Source organism: Bos mutus, chromosome 5 (genome assembly GCF_027580195.1).
Source record: "Bos mutus isolate GX-2022 chromosome 5, NWIPB_WYAK_1.1, whole genome shotgun sequence".
NCBI lineage: Eukaryota > Metazoa > Chordata > Mammalia > Artiodactyla > Bovidae > Bos > Bos mutus.
Genome location: NC_091621.1, coordinates 112,293,582 through 112,312,563, shown reverse-complemented (window position 1 = coordinate 112,312,563; position 18,982 = coordinate 112,293,582). Strand labels below are relative to the sequence as shown.

The 18,982-nt window shown below is 40.7% G+C and overlaps 1 protein-coding gene across 10 annotated transcripts in view; it reads left to right on the top strand.

Annotated features, from left to right (window-relative positions):
• The window catches only part of ERC1 (ELKS/RAB6-interacting/CAST family member 1), a 270,866-nt gene that overhangs the window by 76,444 nt on the left and 175,440 nt on the right, over nt 1-18,982 (top strand). For 7 of the 10 annotated variants that reach the window (XM_070371714.1, XM_070371712.1, XM_070371717.1 and 4 more), the window contains exons 5-8: nt 2,883-3,038; nt 4,257-4,340; nt 7,957-8,124; nt 15,924-16,091. In XM_070371714.1, coding sequence (XP_070227815.1) covers nt 2,883-3,038; nt 4,257-4,340; nt 7,957-8,124; nt 15,924-16,091 — 576 coding nt within the window. The remainder of the gene's footprint in view (nt 1-2,882; nt 3,039-4,256; nt 4,341-7,956; nt 8,125-15,923; nt 16,092-18,982) is intronic. The other 3 variants (XM_070371716.1, XM_070371721.1, XM_070371720.1) reach the window with 1 other exon arrangement.

Genomic DNA, 18,982 nt, shown 5'->3' with positions numbered 1-18,982 from the left:
GAATGACTGTCCTCAAATAAACCCAGCCTGAGGACCAGTTGGTGCCAGAACTAGTCCAGCGTATCAGGCATGGCAGGAGCTCTTTTTGGGCAGTCAGAGCTGGAATCTTAGTCCTTTCTGCGTGATCTTGGGGTGTGAGAAATGGTCCAGCTGATCCAGTCCACAGCTGCCCATCAATGTGTGTTGGAATTCAGGGAGAAGATGGGAAATGTGTCCTGGCCAGGGCCTTGTGGGGCTTCATAGAGGAAGGGGCTGCTGATGTGCAGGGCCACAGTTCTTAGCTGGAGGCTGTTTGACGTGTGTGGCACCCTAGTGGTGCTAGAAGTATGCCCCCTCTCTCTGCTTCCCCTTTCATTGCCGCCCAGGCTGCTGTCAGAGGAGAGCCATGTATCCGTTTCTTCATTGGCAGGTTAATTACATGCCTGTTTCTATTATTGTAGTTATTCTTGAGGGACAACATCTTGATTTACCCAGGAAGATTTATAGTCATCTTAATTTTCAGATAGTGCATTTGAAGTCATTTATTTATTCTCTGTGAGCCGGGGTAATTTTAAACAGGTAAATCAAAATCCTCGTTCAGGGGGGCTTCCCTGCTGGCTCTGTGGTAAAGAATCTGCCCGCCAATGCAGGAGGCGTGGGTACAGGCCCTGGTCCGGGAAGACCCCACAGGCCATGGAGAAACTAAGCCCTGTGCCATAGCTACTGAAGCCTTTGTGCCCGGAGCCCATGCTCTGCAAGAGAAGCCCCTGCAGTGAGGAGCCCACACGTGGTAACTAGAGAATAGCCTCTGCTGGCCACAACTAGAGAAAAGCCCAAGCAGCAATGAGACCCAGCACAGCCAAAAATACATAGAATACTAAGAAGTAATGGCAGTGTTACTTACGTCAGTCAAATATTAAAAAAAAAAAATCCTAGTTCAGATTTAGAATGTCTCTGATTGTATTAATACAATATGTTTAATTTTGAACCAAATGTAAGTTTCATTTGAATAGTTTTGTAAATGAAAATGTTTGTTGTATTATTTTTAAAGGTAATTCAATGCAAGTCGGAGGAATTCAGCCCTTACCTCTCCCCTGAACCTAAAAATAGTTATAACTGTCTAATGATAAGTCTTTTAACTCTTATCTGCATGCTTTCAGATAGCAAGGAAAGTCAGTCACGACAGCCTGGAGGTAAAGTGAAAAAACAAGTCAATCTCAAAATTTCTTGCTGAGGGAATGGTTTTTCAGAATTTCCAGATAAAATAAAGTTCTACTTAATTTATGCTCTTTAAGGTCTTTATTTCATAGGTGAATAAGCATATGCAACTATCGATGTAAAAATATCTGTTCTTTTTTGGAGTTTTTCTTTAACTTATGACATCTAAAGTAATCTGGGGATAAGCTAGGTACCGTGACAGACAAATCAAGAAAATGGTATAGAAGGTATTGTACTGGGAGGTGGATATTTGTGGTGAGGCTGATTTACAAGAACAGTGATGTTTCTTTTTAAAAATGACTATGAAATATTTCAAACTCATGGTGAAGTTTAGAGAATAAGTAAGATTACTAACACAGTAGCACTCCCCCTTGTCTATGAGGGGTATGATCCAAGACCCTCAGTGCATGGCTGAAGCCACAGATAGTATAATACCATACCCTGTATATTCTGTGTTTCCCCTTGTACATTCCTTGGATACACTTTATAAACTAGGCACAGTGTAGGGGACTAACAATAATTAATGATAAAATAGAACAGTTAGAACAGTATACTTTATGAAAAGGCGAGTGGTCTCATCCTCTCTCGGTTTCTTACTGTTCAACTCTGGTGCTGTCTCCGTCTAAACTAAGTGCTTATCATGCACGGTAGCCTTAACTTTTGCACTTTGAGGTACAACAGCAAAACTAGTATGAATTTCTTGTTCCTTCATCACAATCTCACTGATGGAAGGTTCATCTGTACTGTAGATCTTAGCAACCTCAGCGTATTTTTTTTTCCTTAGAACTTCCATTTTTCCAGTTAAAAGAAGCATCTTATGGCTTCTCTTTGGCTATTCTCAGTTGCCAGCATCACTACGCTTGTGCTGTGGGTCACTTGAACACAAGCACTGCGATGCCAGGACAGTCTGTCTGATGACCAAGACTCTACTTGGTGACCAGTGGGCAGGGATACAGTGGACGAAGAGGTGACTCATGTCCTGGGGTGACAGAGGTGTGAGACTTCATCATGTTGATCAGAACAGCAGTGTGCAGTTTAAAACTAATGAATCACTTCTTTCTGGAATTTTCCATTTGGTACTTTCAGACCACAGTTGATCTCGGGTAACTGAAACCATGGAAAGCCAAACCACAGAAAGCAAAACTGGATAAGACAGGACCACCGTAGGGTAAACTGCAGCTGTTGATGTAATTAACAGTTCATCCCTTTGCTTTTCTGCAGTGGGATGTTATCAGAGGTTTGTGATTGTAGATGGACACATTACTGTAAGTCATCAAAACCTTCTTACTATTCTCCCTACTCCACTGGGAGCAGAGATAAACCTTTTCAGGTTGCCAAGTAAAATGGTAAAGTATTACAACCTGGAAAGGTTTTTCTGTTAATATCACAGATGTTTTCACTACAAGTTTGTTGACCATAAAGTGCTCAGAAACTTCCAACCAGTTGTCCATTGCTTCTGCCTCTTTCATTAATACTGTTAGCTTTAATCAGAAGGGCACAGAGGAAGGAATTCAAGAAAAAACATACTATGTCCAGGAAGGATAGACTTCAGAAGGAGGGCACCTCTTGTAGCTTTTCTACGTATATGTTGATCTTGATTAAATTTCACACTGTAAAGACCGGCTTGTTCACCCTCGCTGATTTTTCGCGAAGACGTTAATGTCTCAATCTTGTGTTGCCCTCAGGATTCCAAAATCTCCTCTATGGAGCGTGGGCTCCGAGACTTGGAAGAGGAGATCCAGATGCTGAAATCCAACGGGGCTTTGAGTACTGAAGAGCGAGAGGAGGAGATGAAGCAAATGGAGGTGTACCGGAGCCATTCTAAATTTATGAAGAACAAGGTAATGGTGTGAGATACCTGATTTTTAAAGGGGGAGGGGGTTGAAAAACTGACGTGTATTCCTGCCTCTTTAGTGATGATGGACCTCACACTACTTTATCAGGCTTTAGGGAAGAATACTTGAAACATAATTCTTTCAGATAAAACTTCCCAGTATTAACGTCAGAATTACTGATGTTGTATGGATATTTCAAATTTCACTTAAAAGTACTTGTGTGAGGCTAGGTGTGTATTATCATGGTTTAGCACTTCCTGTCTGTCAGTATTTCTGAGGCAAGCAGAATTACATCCAGATGAGTTTTTCTTCCTGTATGAAAGATCACATTCTCTTGTGAAACAGTTTAAAAGTCAGAACACCAAAAGGCTGAACCCATCCCTCTTCCCCCCCCCCCCGAAATGGCTTAAATAAAATCACATCTTCCCTTCAAACACAGTCCTTAAAGGAAAGTCCTCTGCGCTCCCCCTTGGGGAAGAGCCGTGCATATCAGGTTTATTGTTTCCCGCATGCACTTGGCTGTATGTACAGTAAGGAAGGCTGAGACACGGCAGTCTGCATTATAACCTCCGTCACAGTATTCCTTCCTTAGATCCAAAGGCACTTAGTTTGATTTTCTCAACTATTTTAGGCAAGTTGGAGGATTTAGTTTATTACCGTTATCAGTTTATCAGGTTTGTGGTGTTTTAATTAAAGATCATAATTTCAGTTATAAAATATTAGCTAGAAAATAAGTATCCCCCCAACACACCCCCCCCCAATATCCCAATTGTGTCAATTCCCCAGTTTCTCAGAAGTGGAAACTGTTCCTCTAATGGTACAGTTTCTGGCTTCTTGCTGTGATCCCCATACCTGTAGAATATTCCTCTTTTATCTTAAGAATCCGTTATGTGTGACCACAGCCAGTTAGTTTCATGTAACTTCCAGAACTGAAAAATCCACACATCCAAATTTCTGTTAGCTTGATTTGTCTCTCTCACTTGAGAACAAAATAAAATATTGTCTCTGCTGCCCGTTTGCCAGTTAGCACATTCCAGTCCCTGAAAAATGCCCTGTGAAAAGAGCAAACCCATCCAGGGGTCCTTTGAAGAAGGAATTAGGGGAACCAGTCTGATTGTGTTCTATGAGTTATTGTTGTTTCCAGTTCCTGCTCTGGCTCAAAAGCAGGTAAGACGACGACCCAAGTTGACACCTGAGTGAAAAGGAATAACAATGTCGTGACAGGTAGAGCAACTGAAGGAGGAGCTAAGTTCCAAAGAGGCCCAAGGGGAGGAGCTGAAAAAGAGAGCGGCTGGTCTGCAGGCCGAGGTCTTTGCCGTAAGATCTACCCTTTGCGTGCCGTGGTCCCGCGGCGGGACCTGCGGCTGGCTCTGGGTGCTCCCCCTCCCTCTGTGGTTGGCATTTCTGCCCGGCGCTGCACTAACCAGCCCGCGCTGCTCTTTAACCGACTCCTCTTCCCCCTCTGTGTGCCGTGAGCCATGCGCGCTCCGGAGGGCCTGTCCTTGGTTCTCCATCGTTGCTCTGTCACTGCGTGGATGGCTCTTCAAAGCTTGTTTTTTCCCCTCGGCTCCTTTCCTGTCACCAGACACCTGATGTATGTGGACAGTCTCTTTCTCTTCTTAGGTACAAAGACTGTGCAGATGTTCTAGGTCCACGAACCAGGGTTTGTTTGAATCTCGCTTCTTGAGTGAAGTGCTTTACCCTGCTAGATAGACATCACCTCTTAAGTCCCCGATAGGTGATTTTTGCAACACATTTTGCTTTTCTGTGGAACAGATGTCTAGGAAGTGGTTAGCTTAATTTATAATTATCTAGTAAATTAGTCTCCAAATCTAGTTCCATCTCCTGTCTAGAGAAGTTGGAATTCCACTTCAAACTGTGATAAAATGATTATTAAAAAAATAGCTAACACTTGGGTACTTACTATAAGCATTTTGTAACCTACTAAGTTAGATATAGATAGATATATTATCAACCCAGTCTATAGATGAAGAAACTGAGGGCACACAGGGGTGCTCAGGATACTCAGCTAGTGAGAGGCAGTTTGATTTTTACACAAGCCCTCGGGTGCCAGGACCTGTGCCAGTAGGGCCTGCACACCTCTGCCCTGAGCTAGTCGGGCACACGTTTGTCTCACAAGTGTCAGGAGAAAAATGCATCTGAAAATAATGGTGGGATAAGACTGGAATGCAGCATTTAAAAAAAACAAAAACTTGTGCTAATTTGGTGTGTTCGCTATTTATTTATTGACCCCTTTGTAGTGTAGATAGAAAAGTGAGATATTTTGTCTAAAAGGGTCCAATTTGGTTTGTGGTAACCATGAATTGTCCAGAGGAAAAGTTGATCTATAACTTTTTTTCCCTCAGCTATTATTATTAATATCTTTTTGTGTCAAACAAGAGGCTAAACATCCCATACATTTTTTTCTTGTTTGTTTAACCTGTACACGATATAGTGGCACAGGTTTGCTTTCTCCCCATCTTACTGATCAGGAAACCAAGGCTTAGAGAGGAAATTATTGTAGAGGACACATTTATCCTTACTTGGGATTGACTGCAAAGCCTTGTACTCCTAACTTTGCTTTTTTTTTAACTTCTTATTGTATATTGATGGATAGCCAGTGAATACTGTTGGGATGGTTTCAGGTGAACAGCAAGGGACTCAGTCATAGGTATACCTTATCCATTCTCCCCCAGCTCCTCCTCCCATCCGGGCTCCCACGTAACATTGTATGCTCTTAACTTCTAGGCAAATTTTGTGCTTCCAAACTCTTCTGTTTAGAATGTTTTCTTCTCTTTCTCAGTCTTTATGGTCAGTATAGTATTATTTGAGGATTATTTAATAATGCAGATGAGGAAACTGAAATTTTATGTTTATTTTTGATCACATGGTCAGAGATAGCTGGAAATTTGAGTCATCTATAAGCCATGGGTTCTTTTTGTTGTTGTTATCCAATTTTTTTTTTTTTTGTATTGGGATTAAGCCATAGGTTCTTTAGTTGATGAGGTGGGAACGTTCCTCCTATATATTCATTCATACAACAAGTGCGTTTTCCATGCCTTCTGTTTGTTAGGGATGGGATAACACCGTGTGTGTGTTTTATCGGTAAAGGGGTATCGTGAAATGATGCCACACCACCAGTACGCGGTGACTCCTGGGCACCTTTCTGTATTTCAGGGTGGAGACAGCTGCTGTTGGCAATGATCTTCCTCTGATGTCAGTAGTATCAGCCAGTACTTTGCATTCAGTGAGCTCACAGGAATACTTGTTGAATGAATGAATAATTAGATTTATAAATAGAGATTTCATGCATATGAGGAAAATGCTTGACTTCCTGCTGAAACAGAAGAGTAAATTAGAAATTTATTTTTAGTGCCCCTTAAAAACGTCTAATTTTAATTACAGTAAAATTTATTTCATACTTTCTCATGGGAAATTGTTCTCAAACGCTTTGGCCCTAGTGCCTAAGATTATCGCAGCCAAAATAGTTTAGATACATTCAACTTGAAAAAAAACGTTTTTTGTTTCCTCAGTGATACTGTGATTACTGACTTCTTACCAAGTTTATACTTCCAGTAATTAGTCTGTATTTTAGTGCATGAATGCCTTGCCCCAGGCAGTAAACATAATGTAAAAGCAGATGTCATTACTGTTAAGTTAGCTTACATTTAGAATAAAAGACTAAAAATTCTTAGAAACACAGTAGAATGTAAAGGAGATGTTTGAATTGAAATGTTTTCTAAGTCCAGATGGGACTTCTCTGGTGGTTCAGTGGTGAGACTCTGAATTCCAGTGGACGGAGCACAAGTTGAGTTTCTGGTCAGGGAGTTGAGATCCCACGTGCCATGCAGCACAGCCAAAAAAAAGCAAAATTGTTCAGTGTTCTGTCAGTTAATCAAATCTTTGGGCTTTCCTGGTGGCTTGGTATTAGAGAAGCTGCCTGCCAGTGCTGTAGACACAAATTTGGTCCCTGGGTCAGGAAGATCCCCTGGAGGAGGAAGTGGCAATCCACACTCCAGTATTCTTGCTTGGAGAATCTCATGGACAGAGGAGCCTGGCAGGCTACAGTCCACGGGGTCGCAAGGAGTTGGACAGAACTTAGCAACTAAGCAACAGACATGTCAAGAGGAGAAAAATTTGTGGGAGGGGGGTGAGTGGCACCTGTTGATTTATGGATTACTCTGTCAGAGTAATTCAACTTCAAATTACACATACAGACTCTTAACAGAATGAGATTTTATGCATTCTTTATTTAGGTTATATACTTTTATCCATTTAGTTGATACGACATGTTGTAGGTGATACAACTTTGTAGGTGGAGTCTTTTTTTTAGGTCAGTATCCCTAACTCCTCAAAATGATACGATTTTTTTTTTTTAAGCACATTTATAATGCTTTGTAACTCTAAAAGTGGCTTTTTGAGACAGAGACTTCATGTAAACTTTCATTTCAGAATGAAAAGAAAAAAGAACTGCAATAGCAGCTTTTGAGTTTAAATAGCTATGCTAGGAAGTTTCTTTTTTCTCTCTGTACTACATCTACACTAATCCTGCTTTAATTAATGATTTGAAGTTTATTATGACTTAATAAAATGAAAACTGTTTTAGTCATGATCAGATGTTTACTGTTATCTAATCATTATCTAAGTGAACTGGGATTTTTCGTCATCCATTCCTTTTCTAAAGGATTTCAAAAAGTTTAGAAGACAGTAAATGAAAGCTGGGAATTTTCCTATTAGTTGAATAAGCTTTGATTTTTTTTTGGGGGGGGGGTGGTCATCTAAGATTAGATGATGCAAAAAGATGAATTGTGCCCTGTCCTAAAATTAATGCTGCATATCTCGACCTGGATCTGTCTGAGATCCAGATTAGAGGTTCTTGGTTTTATTTCTTTTTTCCTTACACTGTTTTATTTTTCTTCTCTAGATTGGTCAGGTGAAGCAGGAGCTGTCCAGAAAGGACACGGAACTACTAGCCCTGCAGACAAAGCTGGAAACCCTCACCAACCAGTTCTCAGACAGCAAACAGCACATCGAAGTGCTCAAGGAGTCCTTGACGGCTAAGGAGCAGAGGGCTGCCATCCTGCAGACCGAGGTAAAGGCGTGCTAGGGTCTGCAGGGATACCGTTCCTGGGCACCTTGGCACTTGTGTTACGTGTGCACTTTTTGGTGTTGAGATATGGGAGCCGTGGATACTGTTGTGAGAGATTCTATAGCAGTGCGATCGTTATTGTACTAAACTATAATCATCTTGTTTCTGTCATTCTTGGATCTAACAAATTAAAACCAGTGCAGTTTACATATATTTTTGATGTTTCTAAATATACTTTAGGACTTCCCAGGTGACTCTGTGGTAAAGAACCTGCTTGCCAATGCTGGAAACAGGAGACGCAGGTTTGATCCTTGGGTTGGGAAGCTTCCCTGGATAAGGGAATGGCAACACACTCTAATATTCTTGCGTGGAGAATTCCAAGGACAGAGAGGAGACTGGCGGGCTGTAGTCCATGGGGTCAGAAAGAATCAAACCTGACTGAGCATGCACACATTAAGAAATGAAAAGATAGTTGTAAAAATGTTTGTTCTCACCCATGGTAAATCTTGCAGTCATGAATGACAATGAGCTTGGGCAGCCTGTGTTGGGTTATTAAGTGTCCTTAATTTTTGGTACTATGAATAGCTTTAAGTACGCAAACTGTGGAATACAAAAATGTTCAAGATTCATCTCATTTTGAACAGATTATTAGATGTGTGCCTTCACGTCCTGTTTGAAAATAGGGTTATCATTTTTAGAAATCTTAGAAGATGACCTAGGCTGTCAGCCTAGATTTAGATAAGAACATACCCAATAATTTCATACAGATGAGAATCTGTCATATTTGCAATGATGATGCTGTTCGGATTTACTGTCTAAAGGAAAATATTTTCTAAAGAGCTCAATGACGTAGAGAATTTAGGTAGGAGTAGGTAAGCAGTTCTGCTTTCAGTTCAGTTACTCAGTCATGTCCTACTCTTTGCCAACCCATGGACTGTAGCACTCCAGGCCTCCCTGTCCATCACCAACTCCCAGAGCTCACTCAAACTCATGTCCATCGAGTCAGTGATGCCATCCAACCATCTTATCCTCTGATGCCCCCTTCTCCTGCTGCCATCAGTCTTTCCCAGCATCATGGTCTTTTCCAATAAGTCAATTCTTCGCATCAGGTGACCAAAGTATTGGAGTTTCAGCTTCAGCATCAATCCTTCCAAGGAATATTCAGGACTGATTACCTTTAGGATTGACTGGTTTGATCTCCTTGCAATTCTGCTTTACAGAAGAAAAGGCATGTAATATGGATTAAGGTTTTGTTTTAAAGAACTGGATAATTAACAAAGGTATAGTTTAATGAGAAAAAGAAATGGGTAGTAAAAAGAATGCAGAAAAACATCACAGACTCAGAAATTCAGTGTCTTCAAGTGAGGAGGAAGAGAAAAATGACCCAAATATTTCACATAATATATTATTTTTATACTGTGGGATTTTGTTGAAAATGAGCGGTTTAAGATGGTATGTTTATAATTTTCCTTACAGCTTACTTAGGCCTTTTCTATTTTGATCGTGTTTCGTTTAATCATGGCATCAGCTTCCTACCTCAGAAGCATGTTTTGGGTATGAATGCAGCTCTGGCATCAGCGTTACCAAGTTTGACCACCGGCCAGCAGGTGCAGATTCTGACCTGTTGCTCAAGTTCTTTGAGCCTCTTTTCACATCTGTAAGGTGAAGAGGAGTGCCGGCCTTGTTAGGTTGTTAGCATTAAGCCAGTTTATTCACGTCTGGTGCCTGTCGCATAGTAAAGTCTTCGCACATCAGCTATCGACATCATCGTAGTTCTTACAATACTGTCAGCTGATGTGTGTAAACTGCGAAAACAGTGAGAGAACGTGGTCACTTTTCATTGGCAAAACTTTATGTGGAATTTCTGCTGTTCACTATTTTATCAAGCAAAATTAAGGTTTACTCATGGAATTGCAGATGCAGAACTACCTGGAAAATGTAACCTGCAAATTTATTAACTTAGAGCTTTATTAAAGAGTTTTTCACATCAGTACCTGGTTGCATGCAGTACTATGAAAGAGTCAGAAGAGGGCACCCTCGCTTTAGAAGTGAGCCTGCTTCCAGGCCTCCTGCTGTGATAGCTTTGGATGGAGGTGGCAGGTGTGCGAACCCGAGTCCCAGGCAGTTGGTTAGTGATGATGCAAACACTTAAAAGCTTGTCACAGTCTAATAGATGACTTCTCCCCCTTGGCAATTCATCCTTCTCTTTGTACCCCTCTCAAATAATGTTCTCATTAACTGGGTCTCACACACATGGGCTTGTGATTGGCTTCTTGTACCATAGAGAACAAAGACTGTATTTGTGGTCATTCTTGGATGGTTTTTATATTTGCTTTTAGCCATTGTGGGAGTAACTGAGTTTCAGCAATTTACCCCCGTAAGTTATCAGGACAACTGCTCAAATGTAAGTGTCTCATTCTGAACAATAACAGTAGGAAAGCTAGCTTCCTTTTGAATTGGGGTGATTTTATGAGTGTTATATGCCTGTTTATTAGGATTTGCTTTTTTTCGTAAATTACTCTGATGACACTTGACAAGGGTCACTTTTTCCAAAGCAGGTTTCTCCTGTTGCATCCCCTAAAAGTCAGTTTGAACCAACTGTTGAAAAGTTCTCATCTATTTCTGTAATTACTAATATTTCTCTTGCTCTTAATTGATCTTGTCTTCCTCTCTGAAGCTATCCTGGACTTTCATCTGGCTCTCAAATCACTAAATTAAGCCAGGGATTGAGGTCTTTGGGGGTAGTGTGTATTAATGACACCCATGGAATTGTTCCTGTTTTGTGAACACCACTGTTGATCTGTTAACCTCCACAGAGCTGGTCTGGATTTAGCAACATTGTGGTCAAAAGCCTGGGCTTTGAAGTCAAACCTCGGTTTGAAACACAGCATCCTGCATTTATTAGTTATGTGGCCTTGGATGAGTTATTTTACCTCTTTCCTCTTCCATTTTTTCATCGGTCCATGAAATTAATAATAATGCCAACTTTTTAAGGTTGAAATAGACGTTAAATGTGGCTAGAATAGTTTTTTAATTATGATGCGCTCATCTGAATTTGGAGATTAATATTAAATACCACTGGGTTAAAGTATTGCCATTGGTTTTTTTTAGACCATACATTTGCACCCCCTCCTACCCTTGTACAAATAAACTGGAATGACACATCTCTGCCTGTGGTCTTCTTGAAGTTTCTCTGAGCTCTTCAGCTTTTCATTGGGATGGGGTGTCAAACGAACTCACTGAGTTTGTTGGAACAGCCTTCTTAAAAGGTCTGCTTGTGTGCGGTGTTGGTCTCCTGGCCCAGTGCCCTTCGTTCATCCTTCTTTCTAGGCGGAGACAGTGGGAGAAGTGGTGACGGGAGGTTATGCTGTGATCTTGGGCAGGTCACTTAGTGTGGGCTTTGCTTTTTTTGCAGTCTTATAATTAGGAGTAGTTTATTTAATTTTTAAAAACCTTACAAAATACTGTCAAATACAGGAAAAATGCAGAAAATAACATAATAGACATCACTCAGATTTAATCTGCATTAATGTTTGGCCACTTTTAAAGGTCCTTTAAAAGCAAAGATTCTTAAAAAAAAAAAAAACTCATTCTAAACAGAATATTCAGTGGTATATCTGATTTAAGCAGAAACTTTTGTTAGAATCTCAGGTTTTTAAAACTGGTTGGGACCAGGAATAAATATGTGGGCGCTGTTGTTAGGGGGATGGTGGCTAAAGCCTCAAGAATGAAGTGGTTTCTCCAGAGGAAGTTGTAGGGAGTGAGACATAGAGGGAAATGACAGAGGGTCCAGTGAAGAACAGCCTTCCCAGGTGGCGCTAGTGGTAAAGAACTCACCTGTTAATGTAGGACCTGGCTTAACGTAGGCAGACCTGTGTTCAATCCCTGGGTTGGGAAGATCCCCTGGAGAAGCGCATGGCAACCCACTTCAGTACTCTTGTCTGGAGAATCCCATGAGCAGAGGAGCCTGGTGGACTACAGTCCATGGGGTTGCAAAGAGTCAGACACCACTGAAGTGACTTATCACGCACCAGTGAAGAACATTGAAAAGGCGTGGTCAGAGAGTTGGAAGCAGAGTGAGTCCTGTAACTCCAAGAGAGGAATTACAGGAAATACACCATTGTTTCCATGCAAATACTACTGTGCTCTTAGGTAAATCTATTTATTGATATAAAACAGAAGAAGGCTAAGATGGGTTGATATTGATGAAGTAAAAGACAAGAACAGCAGGGTAGCCATTTTTCTGTTCACGTCCATTGGTAGGGAAAATCCTGCAGAGGAAAAGCCTCCTACTTATGTTGAAGTTGGCATAACCTGCTTGCCACAGACCTTGATGCTTGGCAAGCTGAAGAGATGCTGTTCCTCCAGCCCAGCGGACATGAATAAACAAGGCATTATTCCCCCTGCCAAGAATGGTGTTAGGGTGATGACTGTGTATCCTGCTAATCTCTGAGGGGTTTCCCTGAATATGCTTTTTGTGTGTGTGTGTGGTTTGTGAAATATGGACCTCACGCAAAATTACACTATGAATTTAGTTCAAACCAAAAGATCAGTGTAGAATTCAGAGCGATTAATCTAGTAGTAGCAAAGTGGTTTTTGTGGTATTTTTTATCTTAGATCTCCAGACTAGCACATTTAAATTCTGCGTTGCATGAAAAAGCAGACCAAGAAAAAGTGTACACAGGTGACTTGACTTGAAAAGATCATTTAGTGATTAGGGTGTATGTGGGCGCAGGTAGTTTGTGCCTAATCTTTGGGATATAAACTATTTTGAATATCAAAGCCGGCATTTCCCACTGCAGTAACACCAAAAGTTTGTGTATCTATAACAAGAGTTTTTCACTCATTACCTTTTTCAGTCACCAGTTCCTGTGGGTCTCATACCTGACATTCCATCAGAACAGCACGCAGGCTTTAGTGAGTGGTTAGCACAGGCCCGCCTCCAGGTCACTTAGCAGAGTCAGGGGTCTGATGCAAAAACGCAGCAGGGCATCTAGGTGCTTTCCGCAAAGCAGCAGCTCTCTGAGGTCTCATAGTTACTGTCCTCAGAATTCTGAGGGCTTTCGATAATACTCTATGTGTGGTTGGCAAGCACATACCTGACCACATGCAAGAAGGTTCAGAAGTGTGAGGGTAGAATGAAGAAAACTGGTTAATTTAGAAGTAAAGGTTTGTGCAATAAACATGACTGCAAAAAAACAAAACAAAACAAAATGATGTGAGGCTGTATTTGAAATGATTGCTCAGGCTGGGAGAGAAATAAAACTACAAGGGAGGTGGATAACAAAAAGGGTGATGGGTCAGAGGTTATGCTATGAACAAAGAATAGGCTTAGCAGGCATAAAAGAAAGAGCTGAGTTTCAGAAATAAGATTTTCAGAGTTTGACAGTTCTTAGGTGAATCTTTGCAGAATATAAGAAAGCTTGCCATGTATCATTTATTAAACCAGAGGAAAGTTACAGATAAGGGAGTGTTTATTGAGGGGACAGTGGAACTTGTGGTGAAGAATTATAAGACCTGAAAAGATGGCTCCCCAATATTTGGCTTGGCGACCCTGGTGGCATTGAAGTGGTTGAAATAGAGATGAGCAGAGTGAAATCTTTTCATTTATATGTTTTTCCTCTCTAGCATAGTTTAAGATTATTTGTAAGTACATGATGGCTTATCTATAGCAGTTTCAAATGAGACTAGTTTCCTAGGAAATTTTCCTCAGTATCTATTGAGCAGTAAATGCTACTACACACACAGTATTGGTACTCAGAGACCATATTATTTTTATATAATGTTAGTTTTGGGGGGGGAGGTTTTTGCTTTGTTGTTCAGTTGCTAAATCATGTCTGACTCTTAGTGACCCCATGAACTGCAGCACACCAGGCCTCCCTGTCCCTCACTATCTCCCGGAGTTCACCCAGGTTTGTGTCCATTGAATCGGTGGTGTCATCCAACCATCTCATCCTCTGCCACCCTCTTCTCCTTTTGCCTTCAGTCTTGCCCAGCATCTTTTCTAGCATCAGAATCTTCTCCAGTGAGTTGGCTGTTCATATCAGGTGGCCAAAGTATTGGAGCTTCAGCTTCAGCATCAGTCCTTCCAATGAGTATTCAGGGTTGATTTCCCTTAGGATTGACTGGTTTGATCTTGCTGTCCAAGGGACTCTCAAGAGTCTTCTGTAGCACCACAATTGGAAAACATCAATTCTTCGATGTTCAGCCTTCTTTATGCTCTTTTTTTTTTTTTTTTTTAATACTAGTTATTTATTTCGGAGAAGGCAATGGCACCCCACTCCAGTACTCTTGCCTGGAAAATCCCATGGATGGAGGAGCCTGGTGGGCTGCAGTCCACGGGGTCGCTAAGAGTCGGACACGACTGAGCGACTTCACTTTCACTTTTCACTTGCATGCATTGGAGAAGGAAATGGCAACCCACTCCAGTGTTCTTGCCTGGAGAATCCCAGGGATGGGGAGGCCTGGTGGGCTGCCGTCTATGGGGTCGCGCCGAGTCGGACACGACTGAAGTGACTTAGCAGTAGCAGTTATTTATTTAATTTATTTTTAATTGAAGGACAGTTGCTTTACAATCTGGTGTTGGTTTTCTGCCATACATCAGCATGAATCAGCCATAGGTAAACATATGTCCCTTCCATCTTGAACCTCCCTCCTTAGTGTTTTGATATGATATAGTTTTGATATATTACTGATACTATAGTTATAATGCTGTTATTTCCGGATGTGCTGGTACTTGGACAGCAAACTTGGGCTGTCTAGTCAGAGGAGCTGGTGGTAGACTTGCTTGGCCTCACAGATCTCTGAGTGTGTGATAATATTGTCAGCTGCAGGTGGATTGTAGTATTTGATTCAGCAAGTGTCAAGTTTGGTGGCAGTTACAGTTTTCTTTCTAATTTTAAATTTTCTAAAGCAGTGTGGTATCACTTGGGAACTTGTTAGAAATACTGATTCTTGAGCCCCAACCTTGCTGGATTAGAAACTCTGATGGCTTGTCCTGGCATTCTGTTCAAATCTTCTGAAGGATTCTAATGCATGTAAAATTTGAGAAACATGATAGATCATACCTGCTTTTATAGAAGTAGCAAAGCTCGGCCCATTTTTAACAATTCTCTATCTTGTCCCGTTTATTTGGATCTATTTATCTTGATACCATCGTAATTTAACTGATGTAAAATTTTTATTTCATTATGGAAGAACTCAAAATTTTAGAGTTTAATTCTAAGTAGTCATGATTACATTCAGAGTGGTATGTACCCCTTCCCTTCTCCAGAAAGTGAAAGTTGCTCAGTCCTGTCTGGCTCTTTGCGACCCCCATGGATTGGTTCTCCAGGCCAGAATACTGGAGTGGATAGCTTTTTCCCTTCTCCAGTGGATCTTCTCAACCCAGGAATTGAACCAGGATCTCCTGCATTGCAGGCAGATCTTTACCAACTGAGCTATCAGGGAAGCCCCGTTATTTGAATTCTAATGTAAGCTTGCTATAAAAATATTACTTGGGCAACAGTGCACATCTATTGGGAAGGAATTACATTCCATTCTTTTCAGTTGTTATTGTTTAGTCATTAAGTCATGTCCAACTGTTTGCAACCCCCATGAACTGTAGCCCGCCAGGGTTCACTGTCTATGGGGATTCTCCAGGCAAGAATACTGGGGTGGCTTGCCATGCCCTTCTTGGGGATCTCCCCAGCCCAGGGATCGAGTTGGAGTCTCCTGCATTGGCAGGTGGGTTCTTCACCGCTGAGCCACCTGGGAAGTCCTTCTTTTCAGTTAATCACTTGTAAAAATCTCAACACTCGTAGGTGGACGCTCTGCGGTTGCGTTTGGAAGAGAAGGAAACCATGCTGAATAAGAAGACAAAGCAAATCCAGGACATGGCTGAAGAGAAGGGGACGCAGGCCGGGGAGATCCACGACCTCAAGGACATGCTGGACGTGAAGGAGCGGAAGGTCAACGTTCTTCAGAAGAAGGTGAGGTGCACGTGTTCTGAACCCAGGACCCTCTGCCTTGTACCCACATGCTGTCAAAGTCTGCCTCTCATTCCTCTGTTGATACTTCTGCAGGAAGGAGTTGAAAACTGTTGTTGAAGGAGGTAGGTTGTTAAAACTGCTCTGCACATTCGGTTCTTAAAGTTTCCAAGTAAACACTGTCTGGTATCTTCAGGCACATTCCCCATGTTACTGTTTGTGCACAGTGCCTTGTAAATTGCCCGAGCGATTATTCTGGCATCGCTCCGCCTCTCCTGGTCTTCTGTCTCATATGGCAACTGTGCTGACATGTTAGTGTAGTGCGTGGGCCGGGTGCTTGCTGCTCCATCCTCGGGGTTAAGAGGACTACAGTTTTGAATAGAGACCCGTGCTACTGTACTGACATGTAATGTGCATATCTCAAGCAAAAGAAGACTTTCTTTCCTTTTTTACCTTAATCACTACTGGGAAGAGGCTAACACTCTATAATCAGTCAGGAAAGTACTGTTGACCATCTGCCCCTCCCACATGTAGCTTCGTTAAGGCTGCCCTTGAGGTGACAGTTGGAGTAGGCACTGCTGTTGATTGCTCCTCTCCATTGAGGGGATGGATGAGAAGTATTTGACGTTGTCCCAGCTCATTTTTAACCTCTAACGATAGCCAGGGAAGATAACTCACCTTATTAAACCTCAAGTTCAGCTTTTCCTTTGTGCACAGAGAACTGTGTTTAGTATTTGTCCTCTGTTACATTAGTTTGGTTTTCATCTGCTTTCGAGTAAACATAAAAGTTAGATCACTCTAAATAGTTGCCTATGATACGTTGTTAGTGGATGCTAATTTCTTCTACGTTTTTTCTAGTTTTAAATTATGAAAGTAATATATGTTCAAGGTAAAAAAAATTCAAGAAGTACAAAAACATCAGAAATGAAATTATTTTTTCTCATTCTTTGGCCCTGTCAGTGAAGCTCCTTAGATGTAACTTGCTGGTAATTATTGTATACTCTTTTATTAAATATCTGGGTATATATGTGGGCCTGTTTGTGTCACACACCTTTTTTTAAAAAAGACAGCTGGGATCATACTTATTTATTTGTTTAAAAGTAAACATGTTAATGTCTTTTTATATGTAGCTTTATCTCATTGTTTTTAGTGTCTGCATGGCCTTCAGTGTCTTACACCATGATTAACTGATGTCCTACAGCTGTGTCAGTAGATATTTATAGAGTTTTCCCCCCTTATTTACATATTTATCATAACAGCATAACAGCGACATAAATCACCTCATTCAAGAATGATATTGTGTGAATCCAAAAAAAAAAAAAAAAAAAACAGATGCCCAGTTTTTTACAAAGCCTGTGGCTTTTTTATATTCAGATGACTTTCTTCACAGCTTCATCAGACGATTGTTGCCAAACCTCTAAAAATTTCCACTGACCTCGTAGATAATTAAAAATGTCTACCTTCCTGATTAATATTTGTTTAAATCTGAGTGCATTTCATAGTTTTCTTTGGGAACCTACATGTTCCTTTCATTTTTACATTTTCTGTCACATGGATTAATTTCTTTCCCATGTTGAACTGGCCTCTTTTCTTCATGCTTTGCAAAATATGTTTTGTTTGTCCTTTTCTTCTTTGTTTCCTTGGTGGTGTTTGTCTTAGAATTTATACTTCAGACTTAGTAGTCCTTTCCTCTGTGTCCTCTGAATTTTTGGTCATGCTCAAAGAGCCCTTATGCCCGCCAAGGTTATTAAGTAACTCACACACGCTTTCTTCTGGTTTGTTTAAAGTTTCTTTTTTCTTTACATCTAAACATTATTTTGTGAAATTTATGTTTTGGCTGTAATGATTCAGCTTTTGTTCTTATATGTAGCCAGACAGCTGTCATTATAATGTTTGTTAAATAATCTACCTTTTTTCTTCTGACGTGAGATGCCACAGATAAATTGTCCTGTAAATCTGGGCCTATTTCTGGCCTGTTCCATGTATCTGCCTCTCTATCTGTCCCAGTAGCAAGTTTTATTAATTATTGCACTTTAATCATGCATTTAGTGTTCAGTAAGGTTGTTCTGCTTTATTCTTTTCCTTTTTTTGTAGCAATTTCTGACTTTTCTCACTTGTTTCTTTCTCCACATGAACTTGAGCATCATTTTGTCAAATCTCTCTCTTCAAAGAATAGGTTTATGACTTTTCACTGGAACGTGATGTCTTAGAAATCAAGTTAAGGAAGTTTCAAGGGGGTGATGATTAGCCTTGTCAAGTACTGCTGATGAGTTAAATAAGATGAAAACTAAGAATTTGCCATTGGGTTTAATACTGCAAAGGTCCTTTGTAACCTTGATTACAGCAGTTTCATGGAGTAGGGAAAGTATAACTTGTGTCTAGTTTTCCTAATCTCCGTATTACTTTTAGCAATGTATTTAATTTTTATGTCTGAATTTAACACATTTTAAAGTGAAGCAATGTCTGTTGACTACTTTCTGTGAAAAATACTTAGTGTATTTATAATCACCCTTCCTGATTTTTGCTGGTAAACTTTGTTGTCTTTAGCTGTGTCTACGGTACTTTTCATATTTACATTGTGCTTCTTGTTGAGGGGAAAGAACTGTCTTTTCTGTCATGGTAATTCGCATTGTGTAGCCTTCATTTCTGCGTTTCAGTGAATTTAACGTTTACCTCTAGCTGTTGCACCATAGCCTGCCTTGTTTCCAAGGTTTACATTTCATTTAATTCTTGGTTCCCCAAGAAATCCTTTGAACGCCTTTCCCAGAGTGGTCATGAGTGCATGCTTGTTGACCATGCATTTATATTATCTTTTTATGTTTCATAATTTAGTTATTTGAGAGATACAAAAAACATAGAGAATAACATAATAAGTAATTGCAGTTATTCGACTT